Here is a 15,381-nt window from a genome sequence, read left to right on the forward strand (position 1 = left end):
AATGTTTTATTACTAAATGAATGGTATAAAAAGGCAATTTATTTTCTTTGTTTTTAGAGCATGGAATTTTCTGAAATATGGTAGTTTCCTAAATGTTGAGCCAGATTTTATATTGGTTTTGTCTCGTATTAGTGATCATGCGGTTTGGACCGATCAGAAAATTCCATGACCTATTTGCCATCATGCACTTTCCTCACGATTTGCGTTATTATTTTGGCTGCAATATTACAGCCCGTTGTGCAGCTCGAGCACAAGCCTGACGTCGCTGTTATGCGGAAGCTTGACTTTGACGAACCAACTAAGGTGAACAGAAACTAACTGTATACTAATTATACCAACCTACTCCTGGTGTATGGAAATTATTAACTCACATGCTGTGCTGTTCATTATATTCAGTTTGCTATTTTGGGGTGCTTTGTTTTTGTTGCTTTTGTTTTGTACCTTTCTAAAGAAAAGCTGCCAGACAAAATTGGGTATTCCATTAAAAACTACACTCCCGTATGGAAGACATGACCTCAATCTCCCATTCAATCTCCCATTCAGGTAGTGTAAATTTCAATTGGGGTTTCCTGCATGGGTGACTCCATTTGAAATCTACACCCCTCTGTCATATCTTCCGTGGGGGTTTATGGATTTCAATTGGAATACCCCAACTCATTCTTTGAGTCCTTCCAAGTGATTGTTGGTGTTTGCCTAATTTTGTTGTGCTAGTAACACTTTACTAATTAATGATTAAAACAATATTTTTTTTTTAGTCCAAACTAATTATAAAGTTAAAAATTCCAAAATCTATTTCATTATTTAATTTCTTTCAACAATTAGATTTAGGATAGTAGCTTTGGGAATTGATGGTGATAGTCTTAAGATATCAACAATAGTTTCAAACATGTGTTTAAAAGTGGAAATTTTTGTGCGATAAATTACTGTTGCTATTTTTAATTCTCTGACAAAAGTGTATGTGTCGAGTGTTGTGTCAAATTGTGTGCATACTTTACAGCAGCTCTGATCGTAACAACCGGTTGCCTTGTAACAACATGGCATAGTGTAATTGGTTTATTTTTTTGTTGAGTTGTGTGTAGTTTACAACTTCATATGCGTATGGAATGCTTGTGGGCGCACTCTTTGCTTTTAAATTATACATGCCATGTCCGAGAATTTAATATAGCAGCAAGTGTTTGTGCCATTTTTGAACTTTTTCACTTTGTAATTTGTAAATCTAAACTTCCGTACAGTGACTTATACACAAAAGTTATTGTTATTTTGTGCGGAACATAAAAAGCTCAAGCGTTTAATAAACTGGGCTTGAAAATTTCCACTTTCACAGTAGGGTTGTACTGACTGGAAGGAAAGTCCTGCTTTTTTTGCAGAGGAATAATGAAGCAAACTGTTTTTAAATGGCTTTCATTATGTTCTTAATGTTTTGGAGAACATGCATCAAAGTTATCCACTTACAGCAGGTTTTTAAGGCTTGGATGTGCCATCCTTATCATTGTGTGAAATGGGCTATTCCATTTAAAGTCCACACTACCCCTGTGGAATATTTAATTAAAGTCTTGTTTCAAATAGAATAGATAATTGGGTAGCTTCCATTTGAAATACTCACACCAGTTGTGGAAGATAAAGCTAAAACCATAATACAGAGGGAGTAAGAGTTTCAAAATGATTAACCCTGACCAATTACATTTGAAAAACATACTCCCCTATGGAACATATTTCCAAAATCTTCCACAGGTGTAGTATGGATTTCAACTGGAATAGCCCAATGGCCACTGATGCATTTCTAGTCCCTTGACTTGCGAAGTAATGTTGGCCAACGTCTACTTGAATTATTTTAAGAACATTAAGAAGAGCATTAGGTTTTCTTCCTGAACTTTTTGTTTTTAAATTAAATTGGGCAGCTGTATGAGTGTGTTCTTTGGAAGTGGAAACTGGCAAATGGCTACTTTACGATTAATTATAGTGTGTCTGGTCTCAAGTTAAGAGCAACACCATGTTGGAATTCGCAGTGGCAGATACGAATCTGTGCATTGACGAGGTTGTGTCTCCAGTGTAACAGGCAAATCGCCCCTCTGTGTGTATGTGCATATGCCCCGCTGGATCAGGTTAGCGTGTGCGATTCTAATCTGCCACTGCGAAATCGAATATGGTGTTACTCTAAACTTGAGACAAGACAGACTAAAATGGGTAAAGGAAAAGTTTTGGAGGGGCACCATTAAATCTTCAAAAGCATTGGAAATCAGCCTGTGTCATCCTTGCAAATCTTTAAGTAGTCTTGGATCTAGATAGCTTGTGCTCTTCTGCCACTAAACAAACTGTCTGGCAATAGATGCAGGAGACATATCCTTGATTGGTCAATTAAAGAGGAAGCCCCGCCACAGCAGTTCTTCTGGGGTGAACCAAATCTGCGTGGTTATCAAATTAATCAGTGACGAGGATATTTCTGAATTTAACAAGTGCTAATTGATGCTATAACATTAAAAACATCAATTAGCACCTATCAAATTCAGAGATAACCATGCCACAGATTCATTTGATAACCATGCAGGTTTGGTTCACCCCAGAAGAACTGCTTTACTGCTTGGTTTCCGTTTTGAAGTGGAAGTTTAAAATCATCAGGAATTTTGTGAGTATAATTTCCATTGCCCGGTTTGCAAATCGGCCTATGAAAAATAAACTTCAAAAGCACTAAACTTACCAAAAACAGGGTGTTAAAAATTAACCGTATCTCTCCCGATAGTGAACTTTGTGTAGATGACGTAGGCCCCCCAAGCCGTCTGAGACCAAGACTAATGCGGGCCATTAGTACAGTCATAAGCATGCATCTATTTATGCATTCAAAGGTGGCACCTTCATTGATTGAAATAAGGATTCTGTGTGAGCAGGTTTTGTGACAGTTTTCAAAATATCATTCCATACCCTTGTTAATAATAATATCCAGAAATGGCAATTGTCATCCTGCTTTATATAAAAATTCATCGTAGTATTTTAACTATGTATATTATCCATTCCTGTATATAATAACCAACATAGTATATTCAATTTACTAATGAAATATAGATATAACTTTGTATATTGTAGATTTTGTTTTCAGAGTATATATTTAACCCCCTGAAAACTACTGTCTTTGTGACAGTATTTTTAATTGGTTAATTACATCGAGTGACCAATTAAAATGCAGCTTCTAAATATTTAAGCTCAATCCTCTTCAGCTGTACAACTGAATCTTACTATGTTGCTGATTGGCTCAATAATTATATAATAATTATATAGCCTTCTTGTAGCCAATCAGCAGGTAGTATTCATAGGGTTAAGCCTCTTCAGTCGTACCCCCATTCTAACTAAGTTGCCGATTGGCTTAGTAAATCATATATGTAGCCTTCTTACAGCCAATCAGCAGGTAGTATTCATGGGGTTAAGATGCTGTACATAGCTGAAACTTTAAATATATTCAGTAGAAGAACACTTACAGTAATAGGATGATTAGGTTTCTGGTAGACTTTTGTAGAGTCACATTTAGGGCTAGAAAAGTAGCCAACACATGCCTGAATCTATGTTGTTTCAAGCGCACTCTTCACACCTCTCGATGCCCCTGTATATAGAGGCTTTGGTATTTGTGTGTTGGGAAGCTTATACAATCCTACATGTAAATATGGGCAGTGCAAGTCATTGAAGGCTAATGGTATCTATTTTTTATCACTACACACAAATATCACATATCACACAGGGAGCCAGCATGATTCATTGCCCAGAGTTGGTTCCCTGTGTTGTATCTTCATAGATTCACCATATAGATCACAGGAAACCATCCTATGTTCATCCTCCAACATCAGTGATTGATGTAGAATCACCTCACTTCTTACTGTAGATCATCATGATTAGTTACTTTGTAAAAGTTAGAAGGTATTTGAAGTTGTAATGTGTCTTTTCTTGAATCAGTGGAGCTAAGCTTCATAACAGTAAAAAAATGGCACACATTTGTCAAAATGTTGGTATCTTTCAAGGATGTTCAAAAGGTATCATTACTTAAATCAAGGTTAGCTTTGCCTCCTTAGGGACTTCAATGCATGGTTCCAGATGGTTTTAAACAGGTGTTATGTATACTATACAATCAGTTTTATGATAATTATGTAGGTAAGGCAATGCATGGAGCCAAATTTGTTTGATCTTTCGATTGACTGTCGATGCTTGGTCCTTATTGTTTTATAAAAATGAAATGCTACCTTGAATTGTGATTCATTAGTCAATAGTTCATTAATAACAAATATCGATGCAGCATCAACAGTCGATTCCAAGATCAAACAAATTTGGTGGTTGCGTTTGCCAAGGTTTTGGAGGTTCTTGTCAATTTTATTCTCAAGTTGGTAAGTTGATGGTAAGATGAATGCTAATTTGGCCATTTGAGCTGTAAACATTTTCCCTTTTCCTCCATAAAGCGGTTCAGTTCAGGTAGTAGACTGCCATAGTGCTATAATATAGACACAAGTTTGGGCAATCGGTCTGTTCAACGTTAATTCATTGGCTACTTCCTACCATTTATATTCACAGGGAGGTGATGGTGAAGAAGAAGAAGAGGAAGACGAAGAAGAGATGGTAGCAGCTCAACCAAGCTACGACGACGACAATCCATTCGTCAAGACTGCGACGATCGTACAGCAAGTTGGCCCAGAAGACGATGCCACCCCCACACGGGACGTACCTTACGTGCAGACTGAGAATACGACAATCATGTACGAGAAGGAAGATCCGTGTTATAACGACGATCCCGGTACTTTGGTGAGCGCACAAACGCTAACGAGCGAAAGCCATACAACCACCACCACCACTCATATCACAAGGGTAAGATAAACACTACGAGTCAAATCTGTCTCAATTCAGTGGCAAAGTTCAATAACCTGCATTCAATAATCATATATAGCTCAAAGAGCGACCTCATAATGTGGAGTATGAGTTTTTGTACCCAACATATTCAAAGGTCACTTAATGAATGTGCAAGAATATTAGGGTTAAAGAACTGTGTACTGACAGATGAGCATATTTGATGTCCTAGTGTAGGAGAAATAACATAACGCTCATAAAACATACATTTACCATATTACTATATATATATAGACTATTATTGAAGTGGTCATGCCAGTATACAGTCTGACACTTTTTATGTGCTTTTTGTTTAGTTGTGACACGCTGCATTTTCTTATCCCTACTGCGATTTTTGGTTCTCTTTTCTTTACCACACGGACACTGTTGCCAGTCTTACAGAGCCCATGATTGGCTAATTACATCATATTATCATCTGAGTAACCACTCGCACTAGAGCTTTTAGATCTCTGCAATTTTAAGCTTATTCCCCTTCAACCCTACTGACTGTTTGTATGATATCTCTGATTGGCTCAATACATGATATATCCCTCTTTGTAACCAACCAAAGTGGTTCTTAGAGGCATAATATTTGCCACAGCGGAAAAACTGCAGCACGATTGCTGCCGAGTTTGTCACAGTGGCAAAAGGCATCATTCAAATGTCAAACTGTATATGGCCTTCATAGGTGACAGTGAGGTCAATTTGTACTGTATTAGACCTTAGCACATGTTTGATAACATTTGCAATGAAAAGATTTTTCTTGTGGTAAATTGCCTGTGAGAAACAGTGGTATGATCAGGGTTATGAACTATTAATCATTAAAGCTAGAATACAGTACATTGCAGAAAATTAATGTCTAGCTATCCACATAGATCCTCGTGTAATGTAACATTTGACCTCACTGTCGACCTTTCAACCTAGAAATGTCCTCATTTAGTGGGTGAACTCATTTTAACCACTGTATGTTCAAACAAAATTAATAATAAGGCTAGGTAATTTTAGTGTCGTACAACCAATGGTGCGTGTGTAATAGTGGAGTGTCGTAAACTTACACATAGGCGGCAGTTAGATTATCCCCACTGTTGTGCATCTAAAGTTTAAAGAACTCGAGTTGCTGTATTTAAAGATTGTTGAGTGATACAGTGTTTTAGATTAGGTACATATACATAAATGTTTAGTATTAATACATCTATTTATGCTATTGACAAATATGTGATGTGCATACCAGACTCCTTTAGTGTTCTCCAAATACCAGCAATATGTCTAAAGTCTAATATCATGTTGCCAACTTATGGTAGAACATATTTTAGATGTTAGAGATCATTTCAAGAAAGATGGATAGGGTGTATGAGATAACAATGGTTATGGATGAGGTCATTAAAAACATAATAATATAAAAAAAAAAAAAAAAAGGTTCGTCTCAAAGCTTGCTGCAGCGTTTGTAAAATCCCACGATTTGACAAAAAACAAATACGGACATTTTTTTTATTTAAAAAAAAAAGAAATTTTTATTTTTTTTCATAAAAAATTGGCTAAAATTTTTCTTTTTTATGGAATAAAAAAAAAAAAAAAAAAAAAAAAATCGCATTTAGCATTTGTTTTTAAATTTCTCGTGAGCTTTGAGACAAACCTTTTTTTTTTTTTTGGCCTAACACAATTTCAATTGATATAAACGCGTGCACAGTCATACATAAATATCATTTAAGTATCATTTACACAATTAGTTTAAAGTCTAAGCAGAATTTAAATCTTAATATTTTGTAGCATTAACAGCATATTTTGTTGATATAATTTTTGTTTTATTTTGTTATTTTACAAGGCTGGTATTGAAAATTCATGCATTTTTCCCAATTTAGTAACTGGGTTGTCATATGTGACCTGGTCCTACGAAATGAGTATTAAGTCGTAAGTTGGTTGTTTTGAGGTCTAGCTGCTGAGTTGATGTTCTTTGTTTGACGTACACATGTACAAGCCAATAATGAAGTAGTGTCATTTTTGAATGCATAAAGCCAAAAAAAAAAAAATTGTTGTGTTGCCCTCAAGTGGAAAAATGGGAAATTTGGGTAGGACGGTTGGGATTATTTTAAATTTTTTAAATTTTTTTTTTTAAAGCTTCAGTTTTTAAAATCCCTCAAATATTAAATAATGCTTGTTCAATTAGGGGACATTTGTCAATTTTGACTTCTGGATACCTGTTAGACAACAATTAAAGACTAGTCTTACAATAAAATATTAATTTTAAGTGAAAAACATTGAGTTTTTGAACAAATCTGTAAAAATCATTCAAAAAAAAAAAAAAAAAAAAAAATTGCGACCCTGATTTTTCAGGATTTAGGGTAGGACGGTTGAGGGCAACACAACAATTTTTTTTGTGCCTAATTAAGCCCATACACAAAGGACACAAATACACACTGCGGGCTTGTACAGGGGCATGTCAAATAAAGAACATCAACTTAGCAGCCTGGAGATCTCGAAACTACCCACTTGCAACTTGATGCTTATTCATGGTAACATATGCTTTGGAGCCCATGTATTTGTGCATCTTGATCAGATTTAGTATTCAATTTTTTTAGTAACCACAATGCAAGTTAGTCATGAAAATTGACACCCTGATAAAGAATTGTGCTAAATTCATGCTCCCCCTGTTTAATATTTTGAAAAAGTCTTCTGCATGGGGTGCAAGAATTATAAAATGGAATTAGTGCATTAACCAACTCTATTTGAAATTTGCCCTCCCTCTGGAAGATTTAGGTTGAATCTTGAGGTTGTAGGAAATTCAAATGGAGCTACCTAATGTGTTCATTACATTTAAAATTCATACTTCTGTGGAAGATAGGGAAGATATTTCCACAGGGGTAGTGTGAACATTAAATGGATTATTCCCCCATTGTTGCATATTTTTTTTGCATTCAAAGAAATGCCTCTGAAGAGATGTATTTGTGGAATTGAATTAAATAGACCTTTTCAGGACTTTACGAAAAACACTGATCATGGCACGGCCATCAAAAAATTCAGGCAATCAATATCTGGCAATTTGAACACATTCGACATATATGCTGCATCACATAAAAGCACCGCAGTATATGATTAGTGTCAACAATGATACCACACACACACGTTCATCGAACGTGCTGTCTTCAGTGTGTGATTGGTTGTTGTGTTTTTGTCCACACGCACATCATCTTTTTCCAAAGATTTCTGATCAGCTGCTGAAAAGGTCTATATCTCTGAAGTGGTATTATGCTGTTTTAGTGTTTCTAGATTTTGTTTTTAATTCTCACATTGACATATTTCACGTCACACATAAATAAGAATGTTAACTTGTCATGGTTTTGGTATACTAAAAATAGTGCCGTTTACTATAGGCCGGGCTATAAGCGAAATATCTATTCCTCGATCATGAGAGCCAACTTGGGTGCGCACAGATATTTGCGTCCAATCACGGTTTTTGAATAGTCATCCTTTGGTAAGTTTGAGGTTCGGTCATGTAGGTTGCATGATCTTGTTATTCCACATAAAGTATGCTGATGCAACAATACGCAGAAGGTATGACCTCTCATGATCGAGAATTAGATATTATGCCTGTAGTATTTTTTCCTGAGGTAATTTTACTGCAGACTTTGAAAACATCACATTATCCTGTGAATTGACAGTTTCTGTCAATCAGCTTGTCTATTACAGGATTTTTTTTAACCATACAGAAAGGTTGTCAAATTTTGGCATATTATTCTTTACGCAAGATATTCCTGAGTTAGACTTGTTTAAAGACTCCATTGAGGAATTTCAGGGACTGTCTTTTGGAATTTGCAGGAGAGCATTAAATAGTTCTTCTGGAGCCTTCAAGGAGAACTGTTTAAAGCATTTACAATAGAATGTAAGGAGAGAATGGTCAATTAAGGAGAGCTAAAGATCACTCTCAGATTTAAGGAGAGCAGTAGAGGTTGATTGTGCTCACTCTCCTCAAAAGGCAGTCCCTGGAATTAGGCAGCTTACGGAATAAAGCTGTGTAATCCTTCGATATCTGTGCTGGGCTGATTCCATCGCTCTTTTACACAAAGGATAAACCAAAATGGGGTATTCCAGTTGAAATCCATACACCCCCTACGGAAGACATAACCTTAATCTTCCACAGAGGGAGTGTAGATTTCAAATGGAGTCACCCATTCAGGTAACCTCATTTGAAATTCACACTCTCTGTGAGGAAGATTGACGTCATGTCTTCCGTATATAGTGGGTGTATGGATTTCAACTGGAATAGTCCCAATTTTGCAATTTACTGTTAAAATGTGGGTTTCTCTTACGAAATTACCTAAGTCAGTGTTGATCAATTAAAAAAGTTTGGTCTTGTGGCTCTTGATCACATCCTGGCGTGGGAAAGAATGGAAAAAAGACAAATCTATTAGTGTGTATACCAAAGTCATGACAATATGTTTAGTATGTGGTGCGGAATAAAATACTTAATCTAGTAGCCATGCAAAGTTCAGAAGTAAATAAGTAGACCCAGATTTCCAAGATTGATCATGAAATGATTAGTACTACTAATTATTATAGATATATAGCATTACACTTCACGAGCAGTACAAGGTTACATAGTTCCAAATTAAGGCCAAAAAATTGTGTTGCTCTCATTGAATGACAATTTTTACAGATATGTTAAAAAATTAATGTGTTTAACTTAAAATTAATATTTTATTGAAAGACTAGTCTTAAATTGACTATCTAACAAGTATCTAGTAGTCAAACTTCCCAAATGGAAGAAGCATTATTAATATTTGTAGGGATTTTTAAAAACTGAAGGTTTTTAAAGAGATAAAAAATCGATCGACCGACCCAACCTTCCAATTTATCCCACTTGAGGGCAACACAACAATTTATTTTATTGGGCCAAAAACTGCTGAAGTTATTCTTTTTGTTGTGCTAACAGCAACTAAAATGCATGACTTCTTTTTTTGTTTGTCCTTTTGTTTTCCGTTTGCCGTTTTTGACCCTCCCTCTCTGAAAAATGTTGGTGTCCATGGTAACCGCCCTTAGCAGACAGTGAAAGGTGACGTAACGGAAACACGAGTGGAGAAGAAGATCATCATTCAAGGTGATGCGGATATAGACCACGATAAGGTGGGTGAGGTAAGCATGGCAAATTCCGACCACAGCAGAGAGATGAGAAAAAGAGGAGGAGGAAAAGATTGGTCGGATATTTTTTTATTTTTCTGGATCGGGAGTTTCCTTGGTGTAAAGAGCAATTGATTTTTGCGGCACTGAATGATGCTGATGATTTGTCAACATGATTTAACCCCCTACTGGTCATCTAACAGCATTTCTGATTGGTTGATAACTTGAAATGCTCATTTCAATTGCCAATTATGACTAGGCTTTAAACTATTTATGGGCAGACTTGCATTTGCAGATGATCTTATTAACACCCTTCCTTAATTGGTTCAAAATTGGACACAATGTTTATTTTGGCCAATCGGCAGGTAGTTCTCATAGGGTTAACAATTGTTTTGGTGGTTGGCTGCGGTCTCAACTGGTAATTCATCAGGGAGGTATTTCTGATCAGAATATTTTTATTTATGGGTTGAATGAAGTAGTTCAATATGGAAAGGAAAAACAAAAATGTCATCAAGTTGAGGAAGGTGAATGGGCTGAAATCTCTGGATAACCGCGGAATGACTAGTTTTCACTCAGACACCATATTTTGGCGATTTGTGATGGGGAAAATTAGATTTGCTGCAAGAGAATTGCCATTTTTGGTTTTAGAAAAATTAAGTGAAAAAAATTTTGCACTAAGATTTGTGAAATTCTACATCTAGTGTTGAGAACCACTGAACCAATACTAGGCTTGTTTGTACTCATTTTAATGCATTTTTGATGCTGGTTCCAAATATGGTCATTCAAATGTACAATTCTGAAATTTTTGACTTTTGAATTAAGAAAATTTGAAACTTGTCGTCTGCAGTCGACACCAGCGTGGAGAGGGTTAATTGATGTTGACGAGTTACTAGTTTTGTTTTGTGCCTTTGCTCACACCAAGGAGACCCCTGGGAATGAATGCTCCCGCACGGTATTCATGCTTGCTTTTTGATTTGGTGTTTACAGCTTTTGTTGTTTTCATTTTCGCAATGTTTCACAGTTTATTCATATACTTACTACATTTGCACTTTTGCTCATTAAAGTGTCAAGGGAAGGGCAGCCAGGTACTCGTGCCTCCTTCAGTCTGATTTACACTGGCTTCTCCTTACAGAGGTCTGGGATGCATAGGATAGATCAATCCAGGACACACAGAAACCAAAATTATTAACAAGATATTACTTCCTGCCATTCCTCATGGGAAGATAAGACTTAAAAAAACATTTTGTGCATGTGTGTAAATTTTGAGCACATTTGAAGGTGTAAAATGACAGATTTGTGACCTAATTGAGCATCTGCATTTTTCGCTTGGGAAAAGCTGATGGGGATCAGGTCTTTATTTAAATCCTCCAGTCCTTGATACTCGCGCACAGCCATGATTATCCGCCATGTTTGAATAGTTGCGAGAGAGGCTAAAAACTGACCGGGATCGGGTCCTTCTCTAAATCCTCCAGACTGATACTCACACACGGCCATGATTATCCGCCATGTTTGATTAGTTGCGAGAGAGCTAAAAACTGACCGGGATCGGGTCCTTCTCTAAATCCTCCAGACTGATACTCACACACGGCCATGATTATCCGCCATGTTTGATTAGTTGCGAGAGAGGGCCGTGAAATTTAAATACGTATGACCTTTATGGCCCTAAAGTGAGGAAGGAGCAAGTAGGGCCATGATGATTCGGGCTAGGGGAAGAGGGGGTACTTAATCCTGATAATATAGAGAAGCCCATTTACAGGGAAATTTTGAGTGTTCCACTCAGTATATGATGCAATAAATGCACTTCACATCTCCCATTGGTTAAAATATATTATATACCTCATATATAGATTCTTGTCATCTGATTGGTTGAATGTGCAGTCATTGAATTAACTATGCCCTCAAAATGAACTATGGACCGGTCCATGGAAATGAACTATGGACCGGTCACGTGCGTCCCGGTCAAACTGCGCAATCGCAACATCCACATATCCATTCGGTATATAAAACAAATATTGACTGCTGTATTCGGGACATGGTTAAGATTATAGGCCCACAGTGATCTCAAAACCCTGCGCCTCGGGTCATAGCACATAGCATGGTTTTGAGGTCACCTTGGGCAGGGTTGTCACTACACTGGTCGGTGCCGGTCGGTAGTAACCAGCACTCAGGCAGACCAACCGGCACTCAAGGGAATATGAGGACTTGCCAACCGCACTAAAGTAGAGAAATTGTACTTTTACCCTAAAAACAGCTGGAAAGTGACCCATGAGAGTATTTTGGACAAATATCATGGAAATTTAGCCGGCACTAAATTCAGTCTAGTGACAACCCTGACCTTGGGCCTATAATCTTAACCATGTCCCGAATAAAGCAGTCAATATTTGTATATTATAATATTCCTTTTGTAAATGTGACCTACTCCCAAGGAATGAGTGTAAAGATGCAAATTGGTAGTTTTGAGACTTTCCAATTGTTGAGTTGCTGTTCTTTGTTTGAAAATTTGTACAGTTAAATTTTTATGAGCAAAATAGTAGTTTGATAATGAAATATTCTGTGAAACATTTGGCTCACTCATTTCATGAATATGAATGAAGCACAAAACACACAATCCGTGTTCCCAGTTGGACATGAAATTACAAAAATGAGCAACAACTTTCTTCGTCGCTGGTTCATATTATAATAAGCATGCAATTCCAGAAGGGAAGTTTTTCATCAGAAAAAGGAAAAGATATATTCCGAGCCAGCTTCACAACATTCACAGGTAGATTCCCATACACGCCTGTGTTGGTTAACCACTGCAAACTGACATGCTCAGTGACACAGGTCAAAGGGCAGTGACCTAGGTCAAAGGGCTAGTAATCCATATCTCTCATATCTTACTTATATGGTTAAAAATATTGTTGAAAATGTTGAAAATTGTAAATATTTAGCTGGATTTTGTGAACAAAATTTGAAGCTTTCTGAAAAAAAAAGTGAACAAAAAGTCAGGCTTACGCAGTTTGTGTCATTGAGCAATGTCAGCCTTGAAGCACATAGGATAACGTTATGCACCGCTATCATTGCACGGCATGCGTTCCTTATCAGCACTGGTTAATGAACATTTGCTAATTTTATTAATATTACCAACAATTTCAGTTTTATTTTTTAGTAATGCTTAGTTGCCTAGCCTTGATACAACATAACTAAACCAGGTTAGGGCTGAAATGCCAATTATAACTAAACCAGGTTAAGGCTAACCTGCCAATTACATTTAATTATCTACCTGTTTACTTACTAATTTATTAGTTAATTCACTTACTTCATACAGTTGTACCATGGAAGAAATAATTCCATATACAATCAAGAATCCTATGAATTAACAATTATTACTAGCAATGAAATAAGATTTTGCAACATGTTACTATTCAAATTAATGGACTTTCTTTTTAAGTTGTAAGTAAAATATTATGCTCCCAATTTATTCAAAATATTGCAGTTTTCAAATTTATCTCTGAATTCAGGATTATTGTTTGCAACATTGAGTTTGTTGAGAAGTGAATGAAAACAAAAACAAAAATGAAAATATATTATGATTACAAATGGAGTAACCCATTCAGGTAACCCCATTTGAAATTCACACTCCCTGTGTGGAAGATTAAGGGCATTTCTTCCACAGGGGGTGTATAGATTTCAACTGGAATTGCCCAGTGTTGGGTAATACATTTCATTGTCATTAAGTTTTTGTGTTTGTTTTTTGTGCTTGTATGTTTGTGTTCATCACACAGCATTATACGTTTTGTCAAGTTGTTTGGGTTGTTTTCCATGATACCTGATAGCAAAACTTGATAGTTAGCATATGTGCTTACTATCGAGCGCTTTTAAACATGCAAACATGAAGTGCCCCCATCCACAAAAAGTGTAATGGGTTTTGAGCAAATCATTGATACACATAGTTAAATATGAACAAGTAAACTTGCAAATGTGTGTCTCAACCCCATTAGCTCAGTTGGTAAAGCGCCAGACTTTGGTACAATTTCATGTTTCAAAAGCACTCGATAATAAGCGCACATGCTAACTATCAAGTTTTTATGGTGTCTTTATTTCAATTTGTTATAAATAAAGTGAATTGTTTCGTCATTGAAGGATCATGGGTGAATTCATTATAGAACATATGAGTGGTTGGTTAAAATTATTACAATAGCCTGAATCATAAAAACGGTAAAATCAGTCATGTGGCACAAAAGAATATTGTTTTTAACCACAAACATTCAGAATATATCAAGCAGAAAACACTTTTCCTACTTATTTGTTGGTTAAATAATATTGCACACATTACAAAGAATTGCTGTTCTTAATACCAGCTGTTTCCAGCATTATCAAAAAGTCCCCTTTATTAACCAAGTTTGTCCTTTATTAACCAAGTTAGTCCCCTTTATTAACCAAGTTTGTCCCTTTATTAAACAAGTTTGTCCCCCTCATTAACCAAGTTAGTCCAAGTATTGCAGACAATTCTGAGTGCACCCAAAACGGCACTTTCAAATTCCCTCATGTATGTATTCCACATGTTTTGTTTTTCATAACATAAGTTCATTCATACCATTGTCTAATGGAGTGCTGTGTTAATTATAAAATCATCACATCTTAAACTGACCTGGGGCACTCACATAAATGGGCTGTACGCATGCGTGACCAAAAAAAAGTAAAAGGGTGTTTTTTAGGCAAGGCAAGTTACACGCATGACGATTTGGGGTCTAAAAACATTGATTTTCAAGAATAAGGGTAGTTTTCTGAAACTGAACAACTTGTTTAGGGTACCTTTTCAAATTGTTGGTAATTACGAGTCCAAAAAGGGTTTTTTTTTTTTTTTTTCATTTTTACTAGCCAAAAACTCATTTGGGGTTAAATTCTATACAGGGATGTGGGAGTTCCTCTTTTCAGCTGATTTCCTCTTTTTTTGTTGCCAAAATTTACGCGTTTTTCTTTTATTTTCGGCCCATATTTGGCGTTTTTACGCTGTTTTGAGTGATTTTCTTCGTTTTTGGTCTGTGGCCTCTCACACCCCTGTCTATGTCACATTACCTTATTAAGGGCTTAAATTTGCTGGTTGGGCAAAACTTGTTTAGTCATGCATGCATACACTATCATACTTGAGTGCCCCCCCCTTTGGAACTGACCCTACCATATATAAAGGATGTATTTGCTATTAGCATACCATGATCAAAATAAAACAGTGGATAGTAAATACACACTTTTGCGATGCCAGTTTTGGTATTGTTTTATTTCACAATTTGTTCACATCATCTTGTATAAAATCACTTCAGCTGTTGATAAGTGATTGCCAGTTTGTTGTTTTCTGTTGCCACGTTGATTAATCATGTCACTTAGTTTTGTACTGTCTATTTGTGAATGTCATATTATTCATGGCTTGTGTTTGTA

The 15,381-nt window shown here is 36.2% G+C and overlaps 1 protein-coding gene across 14 annotated transcripts in view; it reads left to right on the forward strand.

Moving 5' to 3' along the window:
- The window catches only part of LOC140139799 (protein 4.1-like), a 228,181-nt gene that overhangs the window by 203,195 nt on the left and 9,605 nt on the right, over positions 1 to 15,381 (forward strand). For 8 of the 14 annotated variants that reach the window (XM_072161510.1, XM_072161513.1, XM_072161515.1 and 5 more), the window contains 3 exons: positions 232 to 303; positions 4,546 to 4,836; positions 9,889 to 9,981. In XM_072161510.1, coding sequence (XP_072017611.1) covers positions 232 to 303; positions 4,546 to 4,836; positions 9,889 to 9,981 — 456 coding nt within the window. The remainder of the gene's footprint in view (positions 1 to 231; positions 304 to 4,545; positions 4,837 to 9,888; positions 9,982 to 15,381) is intronic. The other 6 variants (XM_072161517.1, XM_072161521.1, XM_072161523.1 and 3 more) reach the window with 3 other exon arrangements.

Source organism: Amphiura filiformis, chromosome 18 (genome assembly GCF_039555335.1).
Source record: "Amphiura filiformis chromosome 18, Afil_fr2py, whole genome shotgun sequence".
In the NCBI taxonomy this organism is placed as follows: Eukaryota; Metazoa; Echinodermata; class Ophiuroidea; order Amphilepidida; family Amphiuridae; genus Amphiura; species Amphiura filiformis.